The 26,390-nt window shown below is 47.0% G+C and overlaps 1 protein-coding gene across 1 annotated transcript in view; it reads right to left on the minus strand.

Annotated features, from left to right (window-relative positions):
- Positions 1–26,390, minus strand: part of STAB2 (stabilin 2) — a 170,763-nt gene that overhangs the window by 94,420 nt on the left and 49,953 nt on the right. Inside the window, 13 exon segments of the mRNA XM_021092647.1 lie at positions 220–306; positions 4,120–4,182; positions 5,772–5,924; positions 8,025–8,105; positions 8,670–8,723; positions 12,576–12,701; positions 12,854–12,910; positions 13,475–13,618; positions 15,031–15,186; positions 16,512–16,594; positions 18,092–18,225; positions 23,464–23,597; positions 25,603–25,799. Coding sequence (XP_020948306.1) covers positions 220–306; positions 4,120–4,182; positions 5,772–5,924; positions 8,025–8,105; positions 8,670–8,723; positions 12,576–12,701; positions 12,854–12,910; positions 13,475–13,618; positions 15,031–15,186; positions 16,512–16,594; positions 18,092–18,225; positions 23,464–23,597; positions 25,603–25,799 — 1,469 coding nt within the window.

A 26,390-nucleotide genomic window follows, 5' to 3' on the forward strand; every position in this document is an offset into this window, starting at 1 on the left:
GGGGGATGGAGGGCACAAGCTGGTGGGGGGGGGACCTGGCTGCCATATGGAGAAATCTGCCCTCCACTTCCCCTGCAGGAAGGCCTGGCCAAGGTCCCACAGGCCACCTGTGATGGCACAGACTTGGGTCCAAGAGCTGACCAGTCCTGCCAGCTTCAGTGTGGGTCTTGGTGGCCTGGGGGAGGGCCCCAGACACACACACACACACACACGCCTCACCTTCACAGTGGCATTACAGTATCGGGCACAGCCATTCTTCAGGCTCCTGATTCGGCCAGTGTAGACACATTTGTGTGTGAAGAGCGTCTGGAAGAAAGCCAAGGAGGAAACGCATGGCAGCCTGCATCCTGAAGTTGCCTGCGCATGACTCGGCTTCTGTAGAACTAGACAATCCACTTCTGTTTTCCCGCCGGTGCTGGGAAAGAGCACTAGGGCACACCGCGCACACGGGGCCCAGGCAGAGCTCAGTCGCCCTCCTTAGGCCTCTGTTCCCTTGTTCGAAGAACACAGGCCTGGGTCTGCATGACTCAGGGCACACATACCTTTCTGTCCCCTCTCGTGTTCCTACGCATCTCAGATGCGGCCTGGCCTCCCCTTCCAAGTAAGAGCCATCCCCAACCTCCTCCTATACAGAAAATTTGGAGCTATTAGAGAATTTTCCCCTCTTTTGTACAAAGATCCACCAAAAAAAAAAAAAAAAAAAATACTGTTGGTCTGAGTTTTTCTCTTGGGAGTGGTGGTGGTGGGGGCAGACTTCCTTCCATTTCCTGATGCTCCAGTGCCCACTCAGAATTATTGACAAGTACCGTCTATTGAGAACCTACTAGGGCTGACACATTGCCCGTATGGGTCATCAATCTTCAACTCCATGTGGATATTTCTCATTCCCTTTTTAATGAAAGAGAAATTGAGGCCCAGACGGGTTAAACCCTTTTTCTTTTCTTTTTTTTTTGGATATTCCCACAGCTTGCAGAAATTCCTAGGTCAGCGATCAAACCTGCACAACAGCAGTGACTCCAGACACAGCAGTGACAAGGCTAGATCCTTAATCCACTAAGCCACTAGGGAACTCCTATATCCTTTCCCTAAGGAACTTTGCTAGTTGGTGGCAGATGGAGGGAATGGGTCTTATCACCTACGAACTTTAAAGATCTCAGAGGAAAACCATGCTGTCTCTTTGGGCCTCAGCGGCTTAGTGTAATGGGATGATAATGCTCATCTCAAGTGTCATCCCAAGCATTTAGCCCCTGGCACAAATTTTATGGTAGGTAAAAGGTGATATCAAGGTACCCTTTCTCCTTAGGCTCTTGCTCGAGAAGAGAGCAATGAAAACTTCAGGAGTAATAAAATCCTGCTTTCCTAGCTGTCTAAAGGAATTCTGAGGTCATTGAACAGGAACATTCAACCCTCCTGTTGGCTGTCAAGATAATTAGCCAAGTATAGATTGTGGGAGCCTGGGAGGGCAGTTTGGGGTTCTCTTGGCTCTGACCCACGCCTCTCATTTCTTCCTTTTCTCTCCCCTTCCTTCTCCCTGGGGCTGAGGCAATGCAGGATCATGGTCTGCCGTGTACCAGCCGCGTGACCTTGAGTGCAGGATTTTCTGTTTCCATGCCTTAGCTCCCAGATCACACACTGATTAGGATAACGTGCCCCCCTCACAGCTGTGTCGCATGAAGCACTCAGGACAATGTCTGGCACACAGTGAGCACTGTGACGCCAGTCACCACGGTGTCCCCTTCTGGCCTCCCTCTCTGTATCCTCTGGGTGACAGCATCCTGCAGCACTCAGGGGCGATGATGGCTGCATGGAGCAAAATAAATCTCTGAACACTGTGCCTGTTTAATTTTAATGTTTTTCTTTAGTAAAGGCTTTGCAATAGGATGGTGTTAAAGAGCTCATCACCTTCCTTAGGGATCTGTTCTTGTGCGGAATGAACCTTCTGGTTGGGAACTTCTTTCTTAGGATGAACTTAGAGGCAGAAATTTCTATCATCAATTTTATCTTAGAAAACTTTGCTTTTGCTACTAGCAGAGTACTCACTTGGCATATGAATTATGGATTGTTGTATAATGGTCTGTATTCCATTTTATTCTTTTATTTTTAGTTGTGGTGTGCAGTGGCTTAATGTGGGATTTCAGTTCCCAGACCAGGGAGTGGAACCCGGGCCACAGCAGTGAAAGCACTGAATTCTAGACCACCAGGGAACTGCCTGTTTTTCTTTCTTCCTTTCTTCCTTCCTTTCCTTTCCTTTCCTTTCCTTCCTTCCTTCCTTCCTTCCTTCCTTCCTTCCTTCCTTCCTTCCATCCATCCATCCATCCATCTATTTTTTTATTTGTCATCTTGTCTTTTCTAGGGCCACATGCACGGCATATGGAGGTTCCCAGGCTAGGGGTCGAATCGGAGGTGTATCCCCCGGCCTACACCACAGCCACAGCAACCTACACCACAGCCACAGCAACGCCAGATCCGAGCTGCATCTGTGACCTACACCACAGCTCACAGCAACGCTGGATCCTTAACCCACTGAGCGAGGCCAGGGATCGAACCCACAACCTCATGGTTCCTGGTCAGATTCGTTAACCACTGAGCCATGATGGGAACTTTTTTTTTTTTCTTCCCAGATTAGAGCTTCTCAAGGCAAAACCAAACCAAAATAAAACCTTATTCATCTTTTTGACTCCTGAGCCATCTCTATAATACCCAATAGATGTGTGCAGAATTCAATCAAATTTGAGGAAGTTTTGATGGTCCCAGTGTCATTTTCTTTTCTTTCTTTCTTTCTTTTTTTTCTTTTTTTTTTTTTTGTCTTTTTGCTATTTCTTTGGGCTGCTCTCGCAGCATGTGAAGGTTGCCAGGCTAGGGGTCTAATTGGAGCTGTAGCCACCGGCCTATGCCAGAGCCACAGCAACGCGGGATCCGAGCCACATCTGCAACCTACACCACAGCTCACGGCAACGCCAGATCCTTAACCCACTGAGCAAGGGCAGGGACCGAACCCGCAACCTCATGGTTCCTAGTCAGATTCATTAACCACTGAGCCACGACGGGAATACCCCATTGTCATTTTCTTGATATTTCTTATATTTCTCTCTAGAAGGATGCTTGGGAAGAGCAATTACAAATGAAGAATGGCAGAGTATGCTATTCCAAAATATGCCACGTTGGCCTAAGGATTATTCTGAGCTAAAGGCACTTAAAAAATTGCAGCTACCAAAGAAACACTCTGATCTCCCTTTTCTCTCTGAAAAGAGGACATAAAATCCTGTGTGAAAAGTGCCCTCCCTGTACTAAGAGCAAAGAAACATCTTGTCACCAGAAACAGTAGCTGAAGCAGAGAGAAATCTGTACAGACTCTGTTAATTTTCTTCTTTTAGAAGAATATATGAAATGTGAATTCCTCATACATTTCATTTTCTTTTTCCAGCTTTACTGAGATCTGGTAAACATATAACATTGCATACATTTAAGATGTACAACACAAGATAATGATTTGTTGGAGGTATAAATTGTGAAATACATTTCACGTTTTAGTTACTTTTCTACAGTTACCTGTCTTTGTTCAAGCTACTGTATAAGCACTTGGGTTTTGCCATTTCTGTGGGTCTTCATTCTCCTCAAGAAGCTCCTTTGTACATGTAAAAACCTGTGAGCTTTTCTCCTGGTAATTTGTCTTTTGTCAACTTAATTCTTAGGCCCAATCAGAGACCCTGCGAGGGGAGGTAAAGTTTTGCCTTCTCCTGAAAACTCTGGATTTTATTTAAGAGGACAACAGAGAGGGAACCTTCACTGAGTGGCTCTTTGCTTTAGGCATTGTGCTGGAGCTTTTACCTATGCTAATCCTGCTGTTGCCGCTATTACTGTCATCATTACTACTTGCAGATAAGTAAAGTAAAAAGGTTAAGCAACTTACCTTGAAAAATGAGCAAGGACTCAAAGACAGACTTGGGTGTTGCCTTTCTACCATCCTGTATACAGTGGGCTGAGAGCTAACCTGCTATTACCCCAGTTGGAATGACTATCTTTCAAGAGGGAAGGCAGAAAGGCTGAGAAACCATGCCGGGGGTGGTGGGGTGGTGGGTGGATTGGTGATGTATGCTGCCCCGGAGCTGTCCCACTTACCATGGGCTCGGAGTCGGCAGGACACTTGCTCCAGTACACCAGGGAACAGCTCACACAAGTGCCCTGGGAGGGAAGAGAGCAGGTCAGTACAGATGTCCTGTGTGAGGGGGCAGCTGATCACCACGTCTAGCCTCATGCACCAGGAGTGAGGTCAGGGCAGGAGGGGTTGGGGAGAAGGAACTGGGTCTGCTCAGAGCAGCCCCTTCCTCATCCTCTTTCAGGGTCAGACAGTCCATAGGTCTCAGCCTTCCAGTCGACTCTGCTACATAGAGGCAGCTGTCCCTGAGGGGACACTGCAGGTGTCCATCTGTGCCAGGGGCAAAGCATTAGCACTGGCCACAAACTCAAGGCCCTGTTCTCCCATTAGGTTAGCAGGAACAAGGCTGAACACTGAATCTCTACCTTTCCACCTCCTGGACTTCTTCCTCCAGGGTTCTGAATTCAGGGGGAAGAAAAGGGGTGTGTGCTTGCAAATCTCCCAGACTGGCCCTCTGAGCATCCCTGCTGGGCTCCATACTCCAGGAGGTTAAGCTGGAAGGATGGTCTCTTGGGTTCCCTTCACCAGTTTCCAACAGGTTGGGGCCAGCACGAGGCGCCAGCAGGCTCTCAGTGGGTAGGACGAGAGGAAGGTCAAGGCATCTCTCTCCTGCTCCCTCTTTGCTAAGGCACCACGCCTACAGCTCCTGATGGACACCTCTCCTTCCATGCTTCCCACTCTCACTGGGTTCAGGTGACTCCAGCCCCTGCCCCCTTGACTCAATGGGGATGATGGTTTCCTGCCACTGCTTCCCCCGGATGCCCCGGCAACACGTGCTCGTTCCCTCAGCCCGGCCCATCCTCCTGGAGTAGCTTGTTAGTCTCCTCATTTGAACCACTGGGATAAACTGTTTCCTGATAAGTAGTCTAACTAGTACAGAGTTATTACGCCTCTAAAAACCAAACCTACATGCCCAGAGGCAGCTATGGGTTCAGCCTGGTGAAAGCTGAGACTTTTGGAACATACCAGCTGCTCCTACTGTTTACTAGCCCTTAGTACTTTCCAGAGAATGCATTTGTAATTTTAATAGACCTAATCAAAACCACCCCAAACCCTGCAGAACAGACTGATTTGACTTTAAACCCAGAGAAAATAATAGAAGAAGAATTCATTCTAAGGAAGCTCTTGGGAAGCATTTTTCTCTATACAATCAAAATTTCTTGGGTTGCAGCTCAAACCATATAGTGATTCTTTGCTTTGGGGAGCTGGAGAACAAGTAGCCCCAACTCCCTGCCTGGTCTTGATACAGGGTTGCTCTGTTCCAGGTTGTTGCAGTGGAAGCAGAAAACCTTGATTTTGGACATCTGGCTTCCAGAACTGTGAGAGAATAAGTTGTTGTTGCTTTAAGCCATGTTGCATGGTAACTTGTGATGGCAGCTCTAGGAAACGAAAATTCCAGGGTAGCATCTACCAGTGAGGAAAGCCCCCCAGGAACTCTGGTTCACATTGGATGAGCTAGGAGCTCAGGCCCTCCTGCCTCTTCACAAAGGTGGAAATGCCGTCAGATGCCTTCAGAAGGAGGCTCCTGTGGCGGGACTCTCTGCAGAACTGTGAGGAGAGTCGTCGGCTGTGGGGGGCTGTCTTGAGTCCTTACTTATTTCCCTAGCTTCCTTACCAGTTTCATCTCTCTCTTCATCTCGTCACATCGGTGGGGCAGAACTGGGGTGATGGAAGGGGGAATGAGGACTCCGGTGAGCGTGTAAATCCGGCCGTTTTTGGCAGCCACCTCCGTTTCTTCCATTGCTACACCATTGGCCAGAATCTGTCCCTGGAAGGAAGCAATGACGCTGCTCACCTGTCTACACCACGGGAGTACCAGCCACCCGGGGCAGATCTGAACAGTGGCAGCCTCTCAAGAGAGGCTTCCACCTCACAGAACTTTTCCCTGAGTGGGAGAGGGCTTTCAGAAGGGCTTGGCTGGCGGGGAATCTGTTGAGTGAATTCTTAACTGACTTCAGGCAAGGATATCCCTGCAGAAGTGGTCCTCGGGTCCAGGCTGGGGAAGAGGTGTAACGATTCCAGCTCTGCAATACCTTTGCTCGGAGACCTTGGGCAACTTGTTTCACCTCTGTGGTGAAGTGGGGATCCATTCATTTAGATACATTTACTGGCCTTGTTTGAGACTCTGCTTTAGGTTCTGGGGAGACCTCAGTGAACAAACCCAGGAAAGTTCCAGGCATATGTTGTAGGCGAGGGAGCAGAAAACGACCAAATTAGCAAAGAATTCTGATCTCTATTCCACCCCCCCCCCCGCCCCCGATCTGCAATGCCATCCTTCTCGTGGTTTCAGTCAGAAGCTCAGAAGTCATCTTTGGCTTCCTCTGTCTTCATCCCCCATCCTGTCCAACGGAAAGGTCTACGGGTCTACCTTCAATTTACCTTCAGAATTCAACCACTTATTACCAGGTCTCTGCTACCACCCTGCTCTGAGTCACCATTATGCTTTAAAATTTTTTTTAAATTGTTTACACCATTTCTAAAGGTAACTTTCCATTTACAGTTCTCGGGATATGCTGGCCATCCTCCGCATGTTGTGCAAATATCCTGGAGCCTCCCGTACATCCAGCACTTTGTGCCTCCCTCTCCCTCCCCCCACGCGCCCTCCCTCATCTCCCCACCAGTCACCATCATTTTTCTCTGAGTTTCTGCAAAATGTACATCTGATATCATTCCGCTCCTCGAAATCCTCTGATGGCTTTTTATTTATTCAAAGCAAAAGCCTGTACCCTTGCCCTGAGTTCTTAGGCCCCGTGAGACCCGACCCCACTTCTCCTCCTCCCTCCTGCCTCTCTCCTTTCCTCCCCCTCCTCCGGCCACGGGGACCCTGCTCTTCTTCAGCCAGGTCAGCAGGTCCCTTGCTTTGTGCCTTCGCACCCGCCGTCTCCTCCCTCCGGGACGCCCTTGCCCTGGGTATTCACACCGCCTGTTCCCTCATTTCCGTCAGTCTTCGCACTCATATTTTCTTCCCCATGAGGATTCTTAGACACTTTATCTAAAGTGTCCCATCCCCACTTTCTCTTCCCCATACTCGCTTTGCTGGTTTTTTTTTTTTTTTTTTTTTTTTGCCTTACCACTTACAACCCTCTAATAGATGAGGTACTTTACTGACTTGTTTACTACCTGTAGTCCTATTTACTAGAACGAAAGTTTCGTGCAACTAGGGACTTCTGTCTGTCTGCTCACTGGTCTTCCAGGACATAGAATGGTGTCTGGCACATCCCTGACACGCATTAGAAACGTGTGGAAAGGATGAAGGGCATAATTATCACCGGTAACAGTGAATCGACAGGAGACCTAACCTCTGTGCCTCAGAAATCAGATTTCTGCTGATATCACAGCCCTCAGGAGTCAGCTGAATAACACTGCCTTCTTTGAGTTTCTTATGTAAGTCATGTTCCCTCCCACCTCAGGGCCTTTGCACCTGCTCTCCTGTCTTCCTGGAACTCCCTTCTACACAACTCTGCCTAAGTTCACATACTCATCCTCTGAAGCTTGGCCAAAGCATCACATCCTGGCTGGGAACTCTAGACCCCTGATTTGCTCAGTCTCCTGCTGTGAGCTTTCATAGCCCTCTTAACTTCCCCCTCAGTGGCACTTATAATTGTTCTTAAGTGGTCACTGTTTTAAGTCTGTTTTCCTTGTTGGGATATAAGCTTATCTTTGTCATTACTTTATCCTTGGCTCCTAGTTCAGACTCACACAGGCAGTTGCTCAGCACATATTTGCTGGAAGACATAACAAGTGAATGAGATAATCACAAAGAGTTTAAGCCTGTGAGCTGGTGTTGAGTAGGAAAATCCGCTGAACAGTCACAAGCAGAGAAGAAATGCACCCAAGTCATGACACCCAGAGTTGAGTTTTCACCTACATTGTCAGTCGTGTTAAAGCGTATGACCTGGTTGGCCATGCTCCTAATGTGAGGGGTCGAAATGAGGGTGGCCACTTCCAGCTGCAAGGATAAGAGAACAATGGACAGAGACATCAAGAGCAGCACCCAAAGGTGTCACCAGAAAAAGGAGCTTGGAATCTTATGAAATAAATGATGGGAATTTTGACATGATTTTTTTTTTTTTTTTGGTCTTTTTGCCATTTCTAGGCCTGCTCCTGCAGCACATGGAGGTTCCCAGGCTAGAGGTCCAATTGGAGCTGTAGCCACCAGCCTAGGCCACAGCCACAGCAACGCGGGATCCAAGCCACGTCTGTGACCTACACCACAGTTCATGGCAACGCCAGATCCTTAACCCACTGAGCGAGGCCAGGAATCAAACCCGCAGCCTCATGGTTCCTAGTCAGATTCGTTAACCACTGAACCATGACGGAAACTTCAATTTTGACATGATTTTTTGTGGCTTGGACGGTTTCTTTGATAATGGGCTCACTCTTCACTGCTAAGCATGTGCTCAGAGCCGCAGGTGAACAACAACTGTTACATGTTCTCTAGCACTAAAATACTGGAATTTAAGGTTAGATATCTTGATAGTAGGGAAAAATAGGGCAGGAAGATGGAACTGACCTGCGTAAATGGGACAATGTGGTATCTGACAAGTTCCAGAAGCTTCCGAGATCCCTGCAAACAAATCAAAATACTTCTTTGGTCACTGAGGAAAACACAGATTTATCTCTTTTGCATACTTCCTCAAATGACTTTGGACACTTAGTCAAGAAAATTAGGCCACTACATCTATAAGTCAATAGCATTATGTGCAGGGCGGGTTACCAATAAGAATGTTGAAGTTGACCACCTGTTGGCCAGCCCTGGAAGAGATGCCTTCTGTACCTTTAGTTCTATTATTAGGAGACCTTGAGCAAAGCAGCCTCTGTGTCTTAACTTCCCCTTATAGCTACTTTATGGTACCCAGAAGTGAGGATGTGGAGGCAGAAGCAAAGCCATCATAAACTTGGATGCTCAGTGGCATGAGGAGTGGGAAAAAGTGGGGACAGATGGAAAATGACAGACCAAAGACCAGGAGCTCCTAAAAACTCCTGGAAGGCAGGGACTGGATCTGTCTGGCTTACTCGTCACTGTGTCCCCAGCCAGCATAGTATGGGGCACATGGCAGGAACTACATCAGCGTTTGTGCTGATAAATTAAAAGGGGGAGTGGAAGTGTGTTGGGAAGGGCAATGAGTTAGACCTCAGGATCCTGAGTTTAATTCTGGTTCTGCTTCTGTGTGACCTTGAGCAAGCCACCTAAGCACCTCTAGTCTGCAAAATAATGGAGTTGACAGAGACGCCGTCCAGCCCTCTGATTCTATGGGAAAGACTTAATCAACTGGATAATCCCCTTCTAAAGCCTCAAGAATTAGTTGGTGTTGGGTCCTTTCTTACAAGAAACAGGAGAATTAAAGGGGCAAAGTTGATCAGCATCCCTTCACCACTGCATGTGCCTTAGCTGGCGAGGGGCCATGACTCAAGAGGTTAGTCCAGTGCGGCTCGAATCAGCAGGATATGCGTACACGCTCTGCTGAAGAGCCCTCTGGTGTTCTTTCCCTCCGGAGGACGCTCACTTCCTATATGCTGTCTTGGGTGAAAACAAACAATAACAAACCCAAGCCTTTTGATGCCAGAGACAGGGAGTTTTCTTCCAAAATCTGACTAAGACTTCAAACTCCGTAAATTCACTTATGTCCCATTTTACTTGCAAGGCCTTTGTGAACTGGCGAGGGCTGGCCTCCTGCTTCCTTTTATTTCCATCTAGTTTGATGATGTAGTCATAGACTGGGGCATATAATCAGCAGCCATGGTCTCTGCAGGGATGGGATGGCTCGGGAATGAGACTGTTTCAGGGAGAAGCAGAACAATACACTGGAAATGGCATTCTCAGAGGAGACCTAGAAACCATTCCTGTGATGAAACCAGTTTATTTTTCATTTCTTTGGCATAACTGATGGGGATCTTAGTGTCTAAGCTGAGGTTCCTCCCTAAGGATAAAGCTAAAGGATGCTTCTGAGATGAGGAGAGAGAAGGAGCTTCCCACAGGTTGAGAAATTTTAGCTCTGGACCAGAGAAAGTGGTAGAAATGACTGTTCTATTCCTCACCTAGAAACTGAAGTAGAAAACCCATTTTAGACTCAGGATAAAGAGAAGGGACATATTATATTATTTGTGAGCAGAAAGATACTGCCTTTGAGAGACATGAAATTGAGAGCCAGGAGCTGTAGTGCGCTGGTCAGTCAGGTCTATGGGAGGGGAAAAAAACAGCCCTGGATTACAGAGCTGACCAATTTCCAGGGTGTCAATATTCTCACCGCAGGTTGATTTCAAGCTACCAATGTGATCCCACTGAATGGAGCTGGGAAGAGATACAATCTACTCCTGAGGGTGGCTTAGTGAGCCAGCTCCAGTCACTACTGGAAGGAGTTACAAGGAGAGAGGAGCTTGCGCATGTGCAAGTTCCCTGGCCAGGGACTGAACCTGTGCCACAGCGGAAACCTGAACTGCTGCAATGACAACACTGGATCCGTAACTTGCTGTGCCGCAAGGGAACTCCAGAGAGAAGTTCTGAGCAAAGGTACTTGGCAGCTAAGTAGGGAGGTTGATTTTTTCCTATTCTAGTTAAAAGGTTTTAAGTGCATCTGATTAGGTGTCTGAGAATTCCTTTATTATTATTCTTAGAAATCTGTATCAAGTTTGAAGTGATGCATTCAGAGAAGCCACATAACCTCAGAATTTTATTAATTTCCCAGGGGAGCAGTATGACTTCTTTGGCTTCAATATTAAATATGAGTGTGAGTTCTAAAGAAATAATATTTTTCTACAATAGCTAGGTTTCAGGAAACCTGAGTGTGAATCACATTTTAAAAATAACATCCTATATTAAAGGCATTGGGAAATCCGGCTTTTTAAATGGAAACGTGTAGTAAATCTTTCAATATGTTTAACACTGTCTGTAATGTAAGGGATTACCTTCTGATTTATCTCCTTGATAAACATTCTGTATTGCAAGATATCCTTGTAAGTGCCTGAAAACATTCTAGAAAGGGGATGTATCCATGTGAACCTCTAAGTCACACAGGCAACAAGTTTGCAAGTGCTGAGAACAGTGCAACTTCGGGGACCTGAGTTAGAAAGTCAGTGCTGGAGTTCCCGTCGTGGCTCAGTGGTTAACGAATCCAACTAGGGACCATGAGGTTGTGGGTTTGATCCCTGGCCTCACTCAGTGGGTTAAGGATCTGGCATTGCCGTGAGCTGTGGTGTAGGTCGCAGATGCAGCTTCAATTGGACCCCTAGCCTGGGAACCTCCATGTGCTGCGAGAGCGACCCTAGAAAAGGCAAAGAGACAAAAAGTCAGTGCTTAACAGAATGTCAATTTCTGGGCCACGTTTCAGTGCCATTAAACCAGAATGCTTGGGATGAACTTCTGGAATCTCCTATTTAACAAGCTTCATGGGTAATTTTTTTTTTCTTTTTTTTTTTAATGGCTGCATCTGGGGCATAAGGAGGTTCCCAAGGTAGGAGCTGATATCAGAGCTACAGCTGCTGGCCTACATCACAGCCACAGCAACACGGGATCCAAGCCGCATCTGTGACCTATGCCGCAGTTTTCAGCAACCCCCTGAGTGAGGCCAGGGGTTGATCCCACATCCTCATGGACACTATGTCAGGTTCTTAACCCACTGAGTCACAACAGGAACTCCTTCATGGTAATTCGTAAGCCTATTAAAGGTTGAGCATCACTCACAGGCAGTTCTGCCCCACTGGCCAGACGGTGGCATGACCTCAGGGCACTGGGGGAATGCTTGTGGCCCTTCCTGTAATTCCACCATTTGACAGGCTAATGAAAAGAATTTCCATAATTGCCTATCCTTCTTTTCAGTGTAAGGCTTTTATTTCTGGGAGAGGAAACACATTAAACTGTTTTAGTCATTGATACCCTAGTGTGAAGGAGTAAAAATTCTCCTTTCTTGGAGGATGTAAGAGAAGTGAGGAAGGGATGGTTAGGGTGGAGGGAACTGAAAGTCACAGCTCTCTATCGCCTGGAAATAACATTTACTCCTTTCAAAGTTAGCATAGACCTGGCCCAGAAAGCCCTACATTAGACTTCATTTTCTATGTGTTTTTCAGAGTTGTATGGAATTTAAAATTATGACTTTGCTATTGAGAAATATTAGAAGAGCCAGGACAAATCAAAGCAACCATTTAGACCTGGGGTGGCAAATAGACTTTACGGCCTGTGCTCAGTCTGACTGGCCTTATAGCTACTTTGAACTCTACTAAAGAGACTGAAGTCACATCTAGGCTTAGTTACAGAGTACTGTGATTGATTAATGATGTCTGCCTTGGTTGCTCAAGGGTAGGCGGTGATACATTTGCTGCTTATTTGTCATCGCTAATTTAGACAAAGCCTGTATGGACACAGGCTGAAGCAGTGGTGCTGCCATGCCACTGTTAGAGTAAGAAGGATACAATGATACAATACCTCTGAAGAAAGGAGATAATCAAGAGCGCCATCCTTCATGTTATTCAATGCTTCATTACTTGGAACAAAAATGGTGTATGGTCCACCAACTCCATCCTCATCTAAAGCATGTCCCATGTTAGTTTCCTGCATTTGAGAAATGAACATTGATATCTGTTACCTATACTCAGACAGACTCCAAAGTAATTCCTCAGCAAGTACGTATAATTGATACCCCTGCTAATTTTACAAAGGACTGGACATAAAACACTTTCTAGAATTTCATGAAAAGCACATACCTCTAACAAAGATCTGAACTTGCTGTATCTTGGTTGTAGCATTGTCATTATAGTTTGCTAAGAAGAGACATTTTGATTAAAATTTGGTTTAAAAAAAGGGGTTTAGGAAACAGATGCTTTCACATGAAAAGACTGATGACTGAGTTGACATGCGAGTGTGGACAGCTATAAAAGCACCTGGTCAAGCACCACACATTACAGAAGTGTTTTTCACCGTCATTTAAACAGTAGTTTGGATCTGCATGAAGGAGACTTTGGCTAGCATCAAATAAATCAGAGAGAACGCATGTTCTTGTAGCAAGGACTGCCCTCCCCTCCGTAAAGCACAAAGGATCAATTTTCGTGACAGCTGATCACTTTACTTGTCTGAGTTGTCAGATGCGGCTGTAAAATAGGTCACAAAATAAACACCTTTCCTACACCTGCTGCATGCCTTTCTTTCTCTCTGCACAGGTGCCCAGATTGCTACTGAAAATGGAATTTTGTTTTCCTCATGATTGGGGTCCTGGGACAAGTGAAGGACAAGCACATAGGGCTGGGATTTTCTTCTTGGGCATGACTCTCCAGGGAACAAAATAAGAGGGATGTGAGTTGACATCATTTTTACCTGAACTATCTCACCTCATTGTTGCTCTCAAATGTGGGTGCCACCTTGTCCATGGCTCTGTCAAGGATGTGCAGGAGCCCGTTGGAAGCAATTATGTTCCCCTGTATAATATTTACTTTCTTTTTGCCCCCATAGAGTTTAAGCTTTACTTGATTGTCCTAAAACACCAAGAAAAAATAAAACTAAATTAACATGTGTCCTTGATGGGGACAGAGTGTATATGGGAATGCTGTACTTTCCATTCAATTTCGCTGTCACCTAAAATTGCTCTAAAACATAAATTAAAAAGTAAAAAAGAAAACAAAAAACGTATCTTTGAAAAAGTGAGCACTGGATTAGAGGTGTGAAGACTTTGGTTCTGCCATTTATTGGCAGTGTGACCTTGCCTAAGTTACTCAACCTAAAATGGGGATGGATGGTATTTGCTTAGTGGAGTTCCCAGAACATGAAGATCCAACGAAATAACAAAATCACTACTGACTGTCAGTGATTGCTAAGTGGGAAGAAGGCCTTATAAGTCTTCCCTAATGGACAGCAAGCTGGAAAAAGCCCCAAAACTATTCAGTTTACTGTGAACTCATCATCTAATGTAGCGTTTTGTACAGAAAAGGCACACGCACAAAATTACTGAATGAATAGATAAGTGAATGAGTGCGTGTCCTTGTGAGAAAGGAAGCCACATCTTCCTCTGTCCGTCCATCTATCCACCCATCCTCATACACACGGTACAACACACCGGCTAAGGATATACAGGCTTTGGGGTCAGGCAGACCTGCTTTTGAATCCTGGCTCTGGCCCTTACTGTGGGACCTCTCAGTTTTCCCACTGGAAGAAACTTCATAGGGTTGTTGTGAGCATTTAACACATTTATTATAACATTTTATAATATGGTAAACTTGCCCTTTTATTCTAATTTAAAATGTTACATTAATTATTAATGTTACATATAACATAAATACACATTTACCTCAGTACCTTACACGCAGAAAGAGCTCATTAATCTAACAATTACTGTGATTTGGTGAAATGCAGCAGTACAGGCCCTAACTGCCCCTCTGACTCTCTGTAAATGGACCATGTGCCCTTCTCAGTAAAGTCACAAAAGTTATTTGTGAAAGAAGAGGAAGATAGCTTTATTCTAAAAACAAAACAGAATTAATGGCATTAGGAGCAATGGACTGTTGAGCTGGAGAGGATGGGTGAAACCTGGCAATCTAGAACAAACAATCCGTTTCCGCTTGTCAGAGGAGTGCTGATCTGGCTTTGTGCTGATGCTTCCAGGAAACAAGTTTACTGTAAAGTTTCTCCCTCCTGCTGGCAGCTGAGTGATGGTTGCCTTGAAAACTACTTTAGAGCAAAGTCACTTTACACTCTCCTTTCTGGGCCAGCCCACTGCCCTCCCACCTGACCATGTCCGGTGTGGCTCTCGTTCTTTTCCTACATAGGGAAGGGCTCTGACAAACAAGGAACCCGGAGAGAACGTCCTCATAACCTTTCATGACCCCCAGACACCAAGAGCCAGCTGTGGTCATTGCTCAGTGGACAGTTTTGAAATCGGAGAGACCCTTACCTTATCGCCATTAAAGATTTCCCCCGGCTTTCCGGTCAAGGTATAGAACGTCTTCATTTGCAAGGTAGTCATTTGCTCAGTGTTCATCTGTCCAGCAATTATGTGCAGTTTCACAAAGTACCGAGCGGCTTCGTTATCCTTCAAAAGTTCTTTTACCTGAAAACAGAAAGCCAATTCCTTTCAGCTCTAACTTTTTTTTGAAGGAGAAAATGAGGTTTGTGATTCACGCTATGACTTGTTCAGCATCAAAGCTAGTGCGCCCTAATTTGACTTTGGATTCTTTCAGATACAGATGACTTTCCTGGAGTGCAACTGTCCTGTGCCAGGCCTAAAAGGGAGCAGAAGTATGGAACACGGGAGGTGACACTCAGTATGCTCTCAAACCACAGGAGATGCTCTAACACAGAAATTGATGGGGCAGGGAGAACAAGATAGGTGGCTGGCGCCGAGGAATCCATCATCATCGGCCCAGGAAGCTGATGGGAATGAGACACAAGTTGTTTGAGAAGAGCCGGTAGACTGGACTGATGGTGCTTTTGAATAGCAAAATAACGATTTGTGAAATCTACCGGACCAAATTAACATTTCGTTGATATTACATTATCAACAATCAATCCACAGAGATTTCTTAGCTCTGTGCAAATGCAATCTATATCTTAAAGAAGAGACCACGTGCAAAGCGTCTAGCTCAGACACCGTCAATATTTATTCCTTCTCCTTCCCGACAGGTGAGACGTGAGTCACCTTTGAAGATTGACAGGTTTGTCTCTGACACATGAACGGTGGTGGTGTATTAGGGTGAGAGAGTCTGATTCACTGGGTGTTAATTTAATGCAGTAAGAATTACCATCGCCAAATATCCTGGATTAAGAGAAACTAATTTCAAACAATCAATATGCCCATTATCTACTTTAAAGCAAATCTAACAGTTCTGCTGATGCCATAGTGATGGGATGCCGCCATCGGACACCGTGAACTTCCTTCCCACTGGCTGACATCATCTGAGACCACAGCTGCTCACACTGAAGACCACAATTCTAGTTTCCCCTGTCCCTCTTACCCCTTGATGATGATTTTAAAGAAACGAACACCTAGCTGGCATGTGAGTGAGTCTGACTCTTGCCCTGGGCAGTGAGTAGTTTGCCTAAGTCCTATTTATCACATGACCACAGCTGCGACCCCTTAGTGATTACCTTGAAGGATAACGGCAGAAGGGGGCAGGGAGCTGGAAACAGTCTTGCTAGATACACAAAGACGTGGACTTTGTGACAGTTCGTTGAGTTGTGCATTTACAGTGTGTATCCTATCCTTAAGGATGTTATATTTTACTAAAAGCAGTTTATTAAAAAATTGCCATCCTTATCATCAGTAGGTTTAAGAGGGGTTTCCCACTTTAAATAAAGAGGGTACTGTCTCCAAGTTTTTTTTTTTTTTCATTAGCCCCTATTTACAAAATAAACAAGGTTCCTCCAAGTACTTACATTGAATCCTTTCAGTCCCTTGTCTGTTGGCAACAGCAGAGTAAACGGTCCCAGATTACTCAGTGGCCAGGCATAGGCTTTGTCTTGGGAGTTGAAATATGCAAAATAAAAAAAAAAAAAAACACCCAATGAGTCAGTGGCACGTGAGCAGGATTAGGCCATGGCCCTTGTGGTCCACTTAGACACCCTGACTCCCAAGCTTCTCTGTTCTCATAGGTCCTACACAGACCCCAGCGAACCAGGACGCTAAGACCATGAGGCCCCCAGAGGTTCCTCACCACTGCGTGATTTTCCCTGCAGCCACAGTCTTGGCTCGAAGACACCCTGAGATGAGAGGTTGAGGGAGGATCATGCGACAAAAATCTTCAGACAACCCCAGCAGGCCAACCCTGACTCCTGTGCCCAACTTCCTGGGCTGCTGTCATCTCAGTGACACAGCCCTTGTTCCCTCCAGGACCGGCTAGGAAGAGCCTCATGCTTGGTTTAATGCCTTGTGAAATGCTCAGTGCTTTTTGAACAATGAATCCGGGCCATTTCACTTTGGGCCCTATAAATTCTGCAGCTGGTCCTATTTCCATGCCCCTGGGGAGGCTGGGACAGCAGGATGAGCTCTGTGCTCTCACACAGGAGGCAGTGTGTCCCAGCACCTCATAAACCAGGCAGGTGAAAGGGTGCCTGGATTTTGTCCAGAGAAATGTTTGAGGGGCCAGTCTGCAAAGGACACTATCCTCCTTGTCTGCTCGCTGAGATCCAGAGGGTGCGTGGAGGAAGGCGGGAAAGCCCCGGGCACGCGGGTCAAGCCTGACTCCCTGCGGGGGTCTCGCAAAGAAGCGGGTATTTGTGTAGAACACAGCGCTGACCCATGCAGAACCCTTCCTTCTCTGTCTGTGCTCTTTCTGGGAAATCATTCTTGGTGACTAGTTAAATTTCCAAATTCTGATATTTTAAGGATTCTGTTGATTGCTCAGGTCTGTGCTTTATATTCTGGTGATTGGCAAAATTTGTGTTTTATTGAAAATTAATGCCGTGATCAACTACATTTCATTCGTGGTGAGAATGTGGGGTAATGACCTCTAGAGGGCATTTGGAAATGCAGGAGAGTGTTTTACAATGTCACCTTGCCTGGAGAATGTTTGTCACTAGACTATTAGAGGTTGGGGGGGCCAAGGATGAGAAATACCCGGTGATGTGTAAGACAGTCGTACACTATCAAGACTACACGTCAAATTCAAATGGTACCTCCACTGAGAAGCATGGACACTGCTTCTCACATCTGTCTCACATCTGGAGGAGGACCCATGGCCAAGGGAAAGAGGTGGTCTCCATCCGCACGTCAGCAGCTGCCCATCAGCGGTGACCCCGGGAACTTGTCTTCAGGGGTTGCACTGCCAGATCTCTTTGGCGCTAACTCCCATATCCTTGGAACACCTGCCTGTCCTTCTCCTCCCAGAAGGGCTGAGCTCAAGAGACAAGGCTTGCCTGTCCTGCCCACCCCTTGCTGGGTGATCAAGTGTCTTGTAGATGTCCTCTTGCATAAGAGGGCTGCTCGCCCTATGGAATGGGCCCCCGTGGCTGCATACCCAGGAGCGAGATGAAGGAGGTCAGCCTTCCCTGCCATTTTCCTCCGGGTTCAGTGTTTAATTCTCTGAGTCGCTCCATGATGTTTCCATAACACCTTGAGCCGTCGCCTATGTAACCTTTCCGGCAAGTGCATCTATGAAGGGGGTGAAAGCACATTTTCAGGGTCTCAAAGCCATTGGATGTTGAGATCACACAGTCCAAAACCCTCACTGCACAGATGAGGAAGACAGTGCCCAGTGTGGGACAGAGACCAGGCTAGGAGAGGAGGGGCACCAGCAGCAGGGAGCATTCAGAGTGGACTGGCTGACTCAGAGCAGCCTCACGAGAAATGGATATTTCATAAATTATGTGTGTATCTATAACACTAGTTATCTTTGTGTGTTCTTTGTCTCAGTATTTTTTCAAACTATAAGCAAGCACCCACATACATCAGAAGCACTAGGAATACTTAGTAAAAAATGTAGAGTCTGGGTCCCCACTGCAGAACTGCATCGGAACAAGCTGCCGAGGCCGGCCTCAAGTACACACCCAGAGCCATGAATCTGCTAGGAAGACTCCTCCTCTGCTCTTCCTTCCTGAGATCCCCGCTCGGCTGTCCCTTCCTTAGGGACACCCTTCCTGACTTTTCCATCCCCGCCCCACTCTCTCGATAGATCAGGTCGCCTTAGTGGGCCACGTAGCTCTTTTCTGCAGCACCAGTCCTGGTTGTAATGTGAACCTAACTTGTATGGTTATTTGTTTAAGATGTAATTCTAGAAAAGAGTGAGGACCAGGGCTATGTGTGTATTTATCCACTCTCCAAACCCCAAGATCTAGCACAGGGCTTGGTCCATGGTAGATGTTTAATTAATAGTTGTCAAGTAAGTAGCAATTGAAAGGAAAAACATATAAACAATGAAAGCATTTAATATCATAGTTTAGGTTCATAAAAGAGAAGTAGAGTGAAAGATGCACCAGTCCTGGGGTGCTGGGAGATGCTCAGCAGCAGGTCTCCAAGGGGAAAAACCGCCCTGACTTGTAGCATCAGCCAGTGCCCGTGGTCCATACTCCCACTGTGGCCAATCTCAAACTACCAGAACACCAACCAGCCGGCAAATTCCTGAAAATTTAATCACTGGCTCCTGTGAATCTGTAAGCCCTGGCTCTAGCAAACCACTGCTGCCTAATCAAGATTGATTGACCGCTGGCTGAAATTAGCAAGGTTCTCAGGAAGGTGACATTTGCCAGGATCCTGGCGATAATCCAGGGCCTGAACCGGAGACACGGGGAGAACATCTCAGAGCAGAGAGATGCAGGGAGGCGGTGCGGGCCACAAGGGCCACAGGTAGGACTCATGTTTAGGGGAGGATTCCAAAGAACAGTTACACACTTGCTAATCCAGCTGTGTTCCCAAATCAGCCCCATGGCAAACAGATGCATTTGCAACAAGTTTGCTGAACAAACACTTCAGAGTGTGACTGCCCCTTGCCTGGACTGCCGCAATGGCTCCCTACCTGGCCTTCCTGCCCTTAGCTTTCCTCCCCTCATGTCAGTCTTTCACGAAGCCCTGAGAGGTCTGTTCTGAGTGGCATCTGTGTGCCTAACATGCTCAGGGACACAGTATGAGCACTCAGCATGCACACAGGGCTTCAAAAGAGGGGCTCCTCCTACCGTCTCCTTCCTGCCCTTCACGCAAATCCCAGCAATACCCACTTGCTTTTTTCTAGACTGCCATGCCCTCCTCAGGTCCACCAGGCACTCTCTCTCCTAGCTCTGGTGTGACTTGCTCTAGGCAGCTGTACCTGACCTGACTCTCCCAACTCAACAGCATCCTGTTGGTACATGCATCACAGCCTTCCCCACCAAAATGACTGCTGGAGCTGTTGTCCCCTCTGCTGGCTGGGAAGCTCTCCTAGAATCTGGACCCCACCTTATCTCTCATTGTATCTCAGCACCTGGGACAGTGCCTCATTGTTGAACTGATTATTTTCTAAGTACCTACTTAACTCTCACACCTGTACTAAGCAAGAGGGCTAAACAGATGATAAAAACAGATACCTTGCTCTTTTAGCATCTCACATGCTGGAGACAAATGTGAAAACAATCTATGGCAAGTCAATACGATCACTTAATGTCTTTGAGTCCCAGTTTCCTCACCTATGAAATGAGTTTACTAACACCATTAGGCTGTTGATAGAAGAGCCAATGCATAAAAAACAGATGACACATTGACAGACACATAGAAAAAGCTCAGCACTTGGCAGATGACAGTGATGGAGACAGTGCCGGTAATGACAGCAGTAACGAGGAGGAGCTGGGGTACAGCAGGACGGGTCTATAAACACACAGTGGTTCCGTAGGAAGCACCGTGATAGAAGACTGAATAGGACGCAATGGGGCTTGGGGAGGAAGTGACTAATTCTACCTGGGAAAGATGGAACATGTTCTATGAGAAAGGAACATCTAAGGATGCTGTGAGTTGCCCAGCCAGACAAATGGTTGGGAAACCATTTACTGACTGAGCCTTTGGGGCTTTTATAGAGCTGCTGTTCTCAACCAGGGGCAATTTTGCCCCACAGGGGACATGTGGCAATGTTCAGAGACATTTCTAGATGTCACAACAGGGGTGAGGATGCTACTGTCATCTAGTGGGTGGAAGTCAGGGCTACTGCTGAACACCCTACAAAGCACAGGACAGCCCTACAAGAAAGAATTATCCAGCCCCAAAGGGCCAAGGCTGAGAAACCATGTTATGAGGCATCACTAGGGTATATCTAACCAGGACAGGAGCTCACTGGATACGATCAAGCAATGGTTTCCTTCTTAAACATCGACTTCCTCTGCAAGTAGAGCTTCAAGACGGTGAATTTAAGGAGGCCAAGAAAGACACAGGTAACTCTTGCAGTGATACAGTAGTCACTGCTGAAAATCACTCTTGCTCTCAGTTACATGTTTCATTTAAAGTTAATAGCGAGACAAGTAGCTTTTACAAGTTATTTTTTATGTTTCTCTCTGAAAGTTCCTTGAGTTGTTGTGAGGCCAATGACTTGCTTTGTGTAAAGCGCTTGAGTTGTGTTTCCCAAGGGTGGCAGGAGAAGGGTATTTTAATGGCCTCTGTGTTGAAAGGAATGTATGAGACAATATTTTTAATTTCTATTTAAAGTCCATCCATGCTGCTTTGGACAGGACTCTTAGGTGAGTCAATTCAGCTGGGAAGACATGTTGAGAAAGTGTGATTTCCATTCCAACTACACCGGTGCGCAAGAAATAGCACTGAAACCTGGAGACTCTTAGAACATACGGGACTCAAATGACAACGCTTGTATAGAAATCACACTTTCTCAATGTGTCTTCTCAGCTGAACGGACTCAAACAAGAGACAAATGCCTTTCTCTTTTATCATCTCTTACTTCCCATCTCTACTATGTAAAAAGAAAAAGGCGCAGTTTGAACGGATAGGAAGCTGTTGGCCCTTTTTAGTCCTCATGAGAGTGGAGTATCCCGTAGGCTTACCGACATTAACTTGTTAGCTCTCCTCGGGGAAAGAGCCCCACCTGTCAGGTGAGGAAAGAGTGGTTCTGAAAAGTTATGTGACTCGTCCAAGGTCACCCCAGGGGTAAGGAGGGAAGCCCACACTGGAACCCATTCTTCTTTGCTGGGTGCTCTTCTGTGATTTATGTGGTATGACTGAATAATCTGCACAGACTGCTTGCCATAAGGGGGAGGTGCCAACAAAACCGACCCCTATCCTGGTAAATGAAATGACTGATGGCCCCATATTTCATCAACGTCACTTGCCAGTCATTAACTTTAGGCCTCTTCCCAGCCGAAGGCAGTTTTTTGGGGGGAGTGGGTGGGTAGAGGAGGTTTGTGAGGGACACACAGACTCCCAAACCCACTGTTAGTTCACTGACATTCTACACACACATTTTAATGCAACTTCTATTAGTCTCAGGTTCTAGTTTCATTTCTCTATTTTATCTTCTCAAACAGAGAGGCAAGTCTGTGACACGTCCTACCCAAGCTTTCTTAGAGGACAGTGTGTAGCTGGCTTGCTTGGTTGTTGGCGTCAGAACCTGGGTTTCAGGAGAGGATGTGCCTGTGGGCCAGCAGTGTGGGTGCGTGTGCATCTGTATGTCTGTCTGTGAGGCATTGGCGTGCGCACGCACACATGTGGAGTGATTTCTGCGTGCCAGGTCCTGCTCAGACGGATGCATGTGATCTTAACTCTTATCACAGACCTGGCTGGAGGCACAATCTCTCCCTCTTATGACAGAGGGAGCAGAGGGCAGAGGTGAAGGGAAGTGGCAGAGGTGGGACTTAAACCCAGGGGTTCTGACACCCAAGCTGTTTCCACTTCACCCACAGTGCCTATAGATCTACCCATTTGCGCACAGAGAGCAGGATAATCCTAAAACCTGCCTGGGCAAATCCACACATTCAAGATCCAACTGTCAAAGGAATGATGGGGGCCGGGGGTGGGGGTGGGGCTCTGGAAGCCCAGAAACTGTCTAGTAACTATGGGGTTCCTTGTCTACCATGGCTCTGGGCTCACAGTGGAAGAATGGGTTCTTTGCAGATGCTCGTGACAATGACAACTGAAAGTGACACTAAGATGGAAGCCTCTGTCTGGGAGTTCCAGCCTTAGCATACCCACTGATAAAAATACAGCACAGCTGTGGTTTCCAGAACATTCTCTCATGAATCTTCACAACAACAGTATGAGGTAAACATCACTGTGTTCATTTTACACAGGGAGAAACTGAGGCCAGAGAGATTGAGTCACATTCCCAAGGACCTAATCTGATGGCGAGGCAGCAGCACGGAGCCTCAAGTCCAGGTCTTTACACTTTGAATGCCATCTTCCTGCCACATAAGCTGCCTCTGCCCTGGGAACTTTCACGCAAGTGCTCTTCCTCACAGTAAACCCCTTCTTTTGAAATTGGGAGTCCAGGAAACATCACTCGTGTGCATTTACTTTCCCCGGTTCTTGTTTTGCTCCACTAACCAGCAGTATTTCACAGGTGAGGAAGCAGGCGTATACATTAGAGGTCAAACTCCTGTCATCACAACAGACATTTGTTTTCCCAGTGACAGTGGTTTCCTTCCCCCGCGCTCTCACCACTTCGTACCATGTTTTCCAGCCAGCTCAGGATTTCAGGGTGTTGTAATGGTCGTTATCAAGGAAACCATTGCTGAATGATTTCATTGATGATACAAAGATGTTTTGAGTCCCTACTATGCTCCTGGCACTGTGCCATGTGGGAGGTGGCAGCGGCAGTGGATGCAGGGCTGAATAAGACACATTTCCTGTCCTTCAAGGGACTTTCTACATAGATGGGCCACTGCTTTCGCCACTTGGGAAGACGGTGGTAGAACAGAGGAGACTTACTTGGTCTGGCCCGGGGCGATGGTGGTGCAGCGTGCGTCCCTGTGACAGGGGTTGTGGGATTCGCAGATGTCTGTCATGCTACACCCCACTCCAGGTACAAAGTTGTGGTAGTGCTCCCTACACTCGCAGTGAGACTTGAGGAGAGAGGGAGAGAAAAACAAAGAAGGTTCTCATTAGTCACATAGGCTGACATTCTTCCTAAATCCATACCCTCATTCTGCCATCAAACCTGACTGGGGGGTAGGTCTAAAGTGTGGGCTGAAATTATAATTTGTCAGCATAGCTAGAATTGGAAATCACATTTACAGCGCATCTGCTTGGAAACTCACATACCACGTTCGTGGCTCACCTTTGCAGTTCTCCGTGCTTGCTACCCCCGGGCCTCCCTGGCACCACACTTCTTGCTTTTAGATCATCTATGGGTGTGGCGAGATGGAGGTTCACACGGGAAGTATTATTTCTCTAGAAGAGTGATCTGCTTTTTTTGTTTGTTTGGCTGGTTTGTGGTTTTTTTGCCTTTTAGGGCCGTGCCTGTGGCATATGGAAGTTCCCAGGCTAGGGGTTGAATTGGAGCTACAGCTGCCAGCCTACACCATAGCCATGGCAATGCCAGATCCAAGCTGTGTCTGAGACCTACACCACAGCTCACAGTGATGCTGGATCCCTAACCCACTAAGTGAGGCCAGGGATAGAACCCATATCCTTGTGGATACTAGTCAGATTCATTTCCACTGCGCCACAAAGGGAACTCCCTAAAATAATGGTTTTTAATTGGAATCTTGCCCCAAGGGGCACTGGGCAATGCCTGGAGACACTTCTGATTGTCACAACGGGAGAGGGAGCAGCACCACAAGAGGCCAGGGATGCCTAAACATTCTGCCCCACGTGGGACACTCCCCACAGCAAAGAATTCTGAGGTCCACACTGTTAATCACGCCAAGGCTGAGGAACAATACGAATAAGGAACGTACAGCTTCTGTGTGAACAGAGGAGGGTTTCCAAGACTTGAGAACATACCTTGGGACCCATTTTTTAAGGCATAAAGTCTATTTTTAATCTCACTCCCATGGTCCTGGGACTTTGGCTCACAGTGTACCATGACTTGTCCCATAAGGGACCTCATTTAGAGGATGGGAATTCAACCCTTTGAATTTCTCGCCAGCCTGCCTCAGCACTCAGCAGCAGAAGCGTTGTGTGACGTATTCTTTTTCTTGGAGACGAAATCAAGTCGTGCCCCTGCAGGGAACCCCCATGGGGGTGTGATGAGACTGCAGGGACCCTGATGTACTCGTCAGGAACTGAGGCCTTCCCTCTACACAGGCCGCGGTGCCCTTCTGCTTTGTTTCAGTTTTTGTTTTATTTGGCCAGGCCTGCAGCATGTGGAAGTTCCCAGGCCAGGGATGGAACCCGAGCCACAGCACTGACCTGAGCTCGTGCAGTGACAACACCGATCCTTAGCCTGTTGCACCACAGAACTCAAGCAATAGCTTTTGCATGGATGGATTTCCTCCACTGGACACTTGACATGTAGTTAAGCTGCAACAGGCACCCACTCCTGGGTGGGTGAACGAGATATGGGAAAGGGCTCTTTTATCTGGACTCTGTAGGCGAACGCCACCTGATCAGGCTGAATTTTACCAGTCTTGGTCTGGATGTGATTTAGAGGATCACATACATCTCACTCCAGAATATGCTCACTGCTCCCCACTCATCTATCCATGCTGCCTTTTCATCAGCACTCATCCCTTTGGAACAGAGGAGTTTTGGTCCTAAGTGTCCTCACTCACCTTGAAAAGGCATCAGAGAGAATGGAGGATGGTGGGTGAAGGTCAATTACGTATCCCCCCAAGACTTGATTCATGGTTAATTTGTTCATCTAATTTGAGCTGTGGGTATATATTTTGTCAATCATCCAAAAGAATGACTGGGATAAAAGAGATGGTTAGGTTTTGACTGGACAGCTGGGGAAGGGTGGGTTCAGAGGACAGACCAGGGCATAGCGAGGTCAGGCCCAGGTACAAGGAAATGTGTCTGGACAGGAAGCCCAACTTGAGCACTGAAAGGGTGAACTAGGAGGGCAGTTTTACTGTAGGTGGGTGGTCCTACCTCTGCTCATCAGTTGCAACATCATTAGCTCACCTGCCCAGGCCCATCATATCTGCACACTGAAGAGTCCGTAGGGCAGTTTCCAAAGTTAACCTGGCAGGGGTCCACCGGGAAGCACACTTGGCCGTCCCCGCGGTAGCCTTCCTGGCATGTGCAACTGTGCCGATTTGGTCCCAGGTACGTGCACCACGCGTGAGGGTGGCAGATGTTTTGTGAACACGGATTGATGGCTTGAGAAGCAATGAGAAAATGAAGGTGATTAACACACAGGGAGGGAGAAGGAACACGGGACTGTGAAGGGACTGCAGATCACAGCTGGTCCACGCTGCAAAGGCGATTCAAGAGTTTTGAGAGAGAGAGAAAGGGACGTTTTCTCTTACCCTACCTGATCACTCCCACTTCCTGAACAAATTTATATACAGCCGCCAGGAATCATAATTACAAATACCGTGGTGACAGATGATCACGTCGTGTTATGTGTGGATTTAAATATAAAATGGCATGAAAGAAAGCACTAGGGTTCAGAGAACTCATCACAGGTCCTGGGCCCTGTTCTGGGTATTTGCTCCATCCTCACACCCTCTGGGGTAGTTTACCATTATTACCCCCATTGCATAGAAAGGAAAACGGAGGCATGGGCAGGTTACAGAATTTGCCCACGGTCACGCCGTTAGTAACGGGCAGACCTGCGATTTAAACCTAGGCAGTCTGGACCCAAGAGCATGTTCATAACCAATATACAACCTGGGACGAAGTGAAAACGCATGAAAGGAAGCGAGGGAGGGAGGAATGGAGAAAGGGAGCGGGGAGAGGGGGAGAGA

The sequence above is a fragment of the Sus scrofa genome, chromosome 5, assembly GCF_000003025.6.
Source record: "Sus scrofa isolate TJ Tabasco breed Duroc chromosome 5, Sscrofa11.1, whole genome shotgun sequence".
Lineage (NCBI taxonomy): Eukaryota > Metazoa > Chordata > Mammalia > Artiodactyla > Suidae > Sus > Sus scrofa.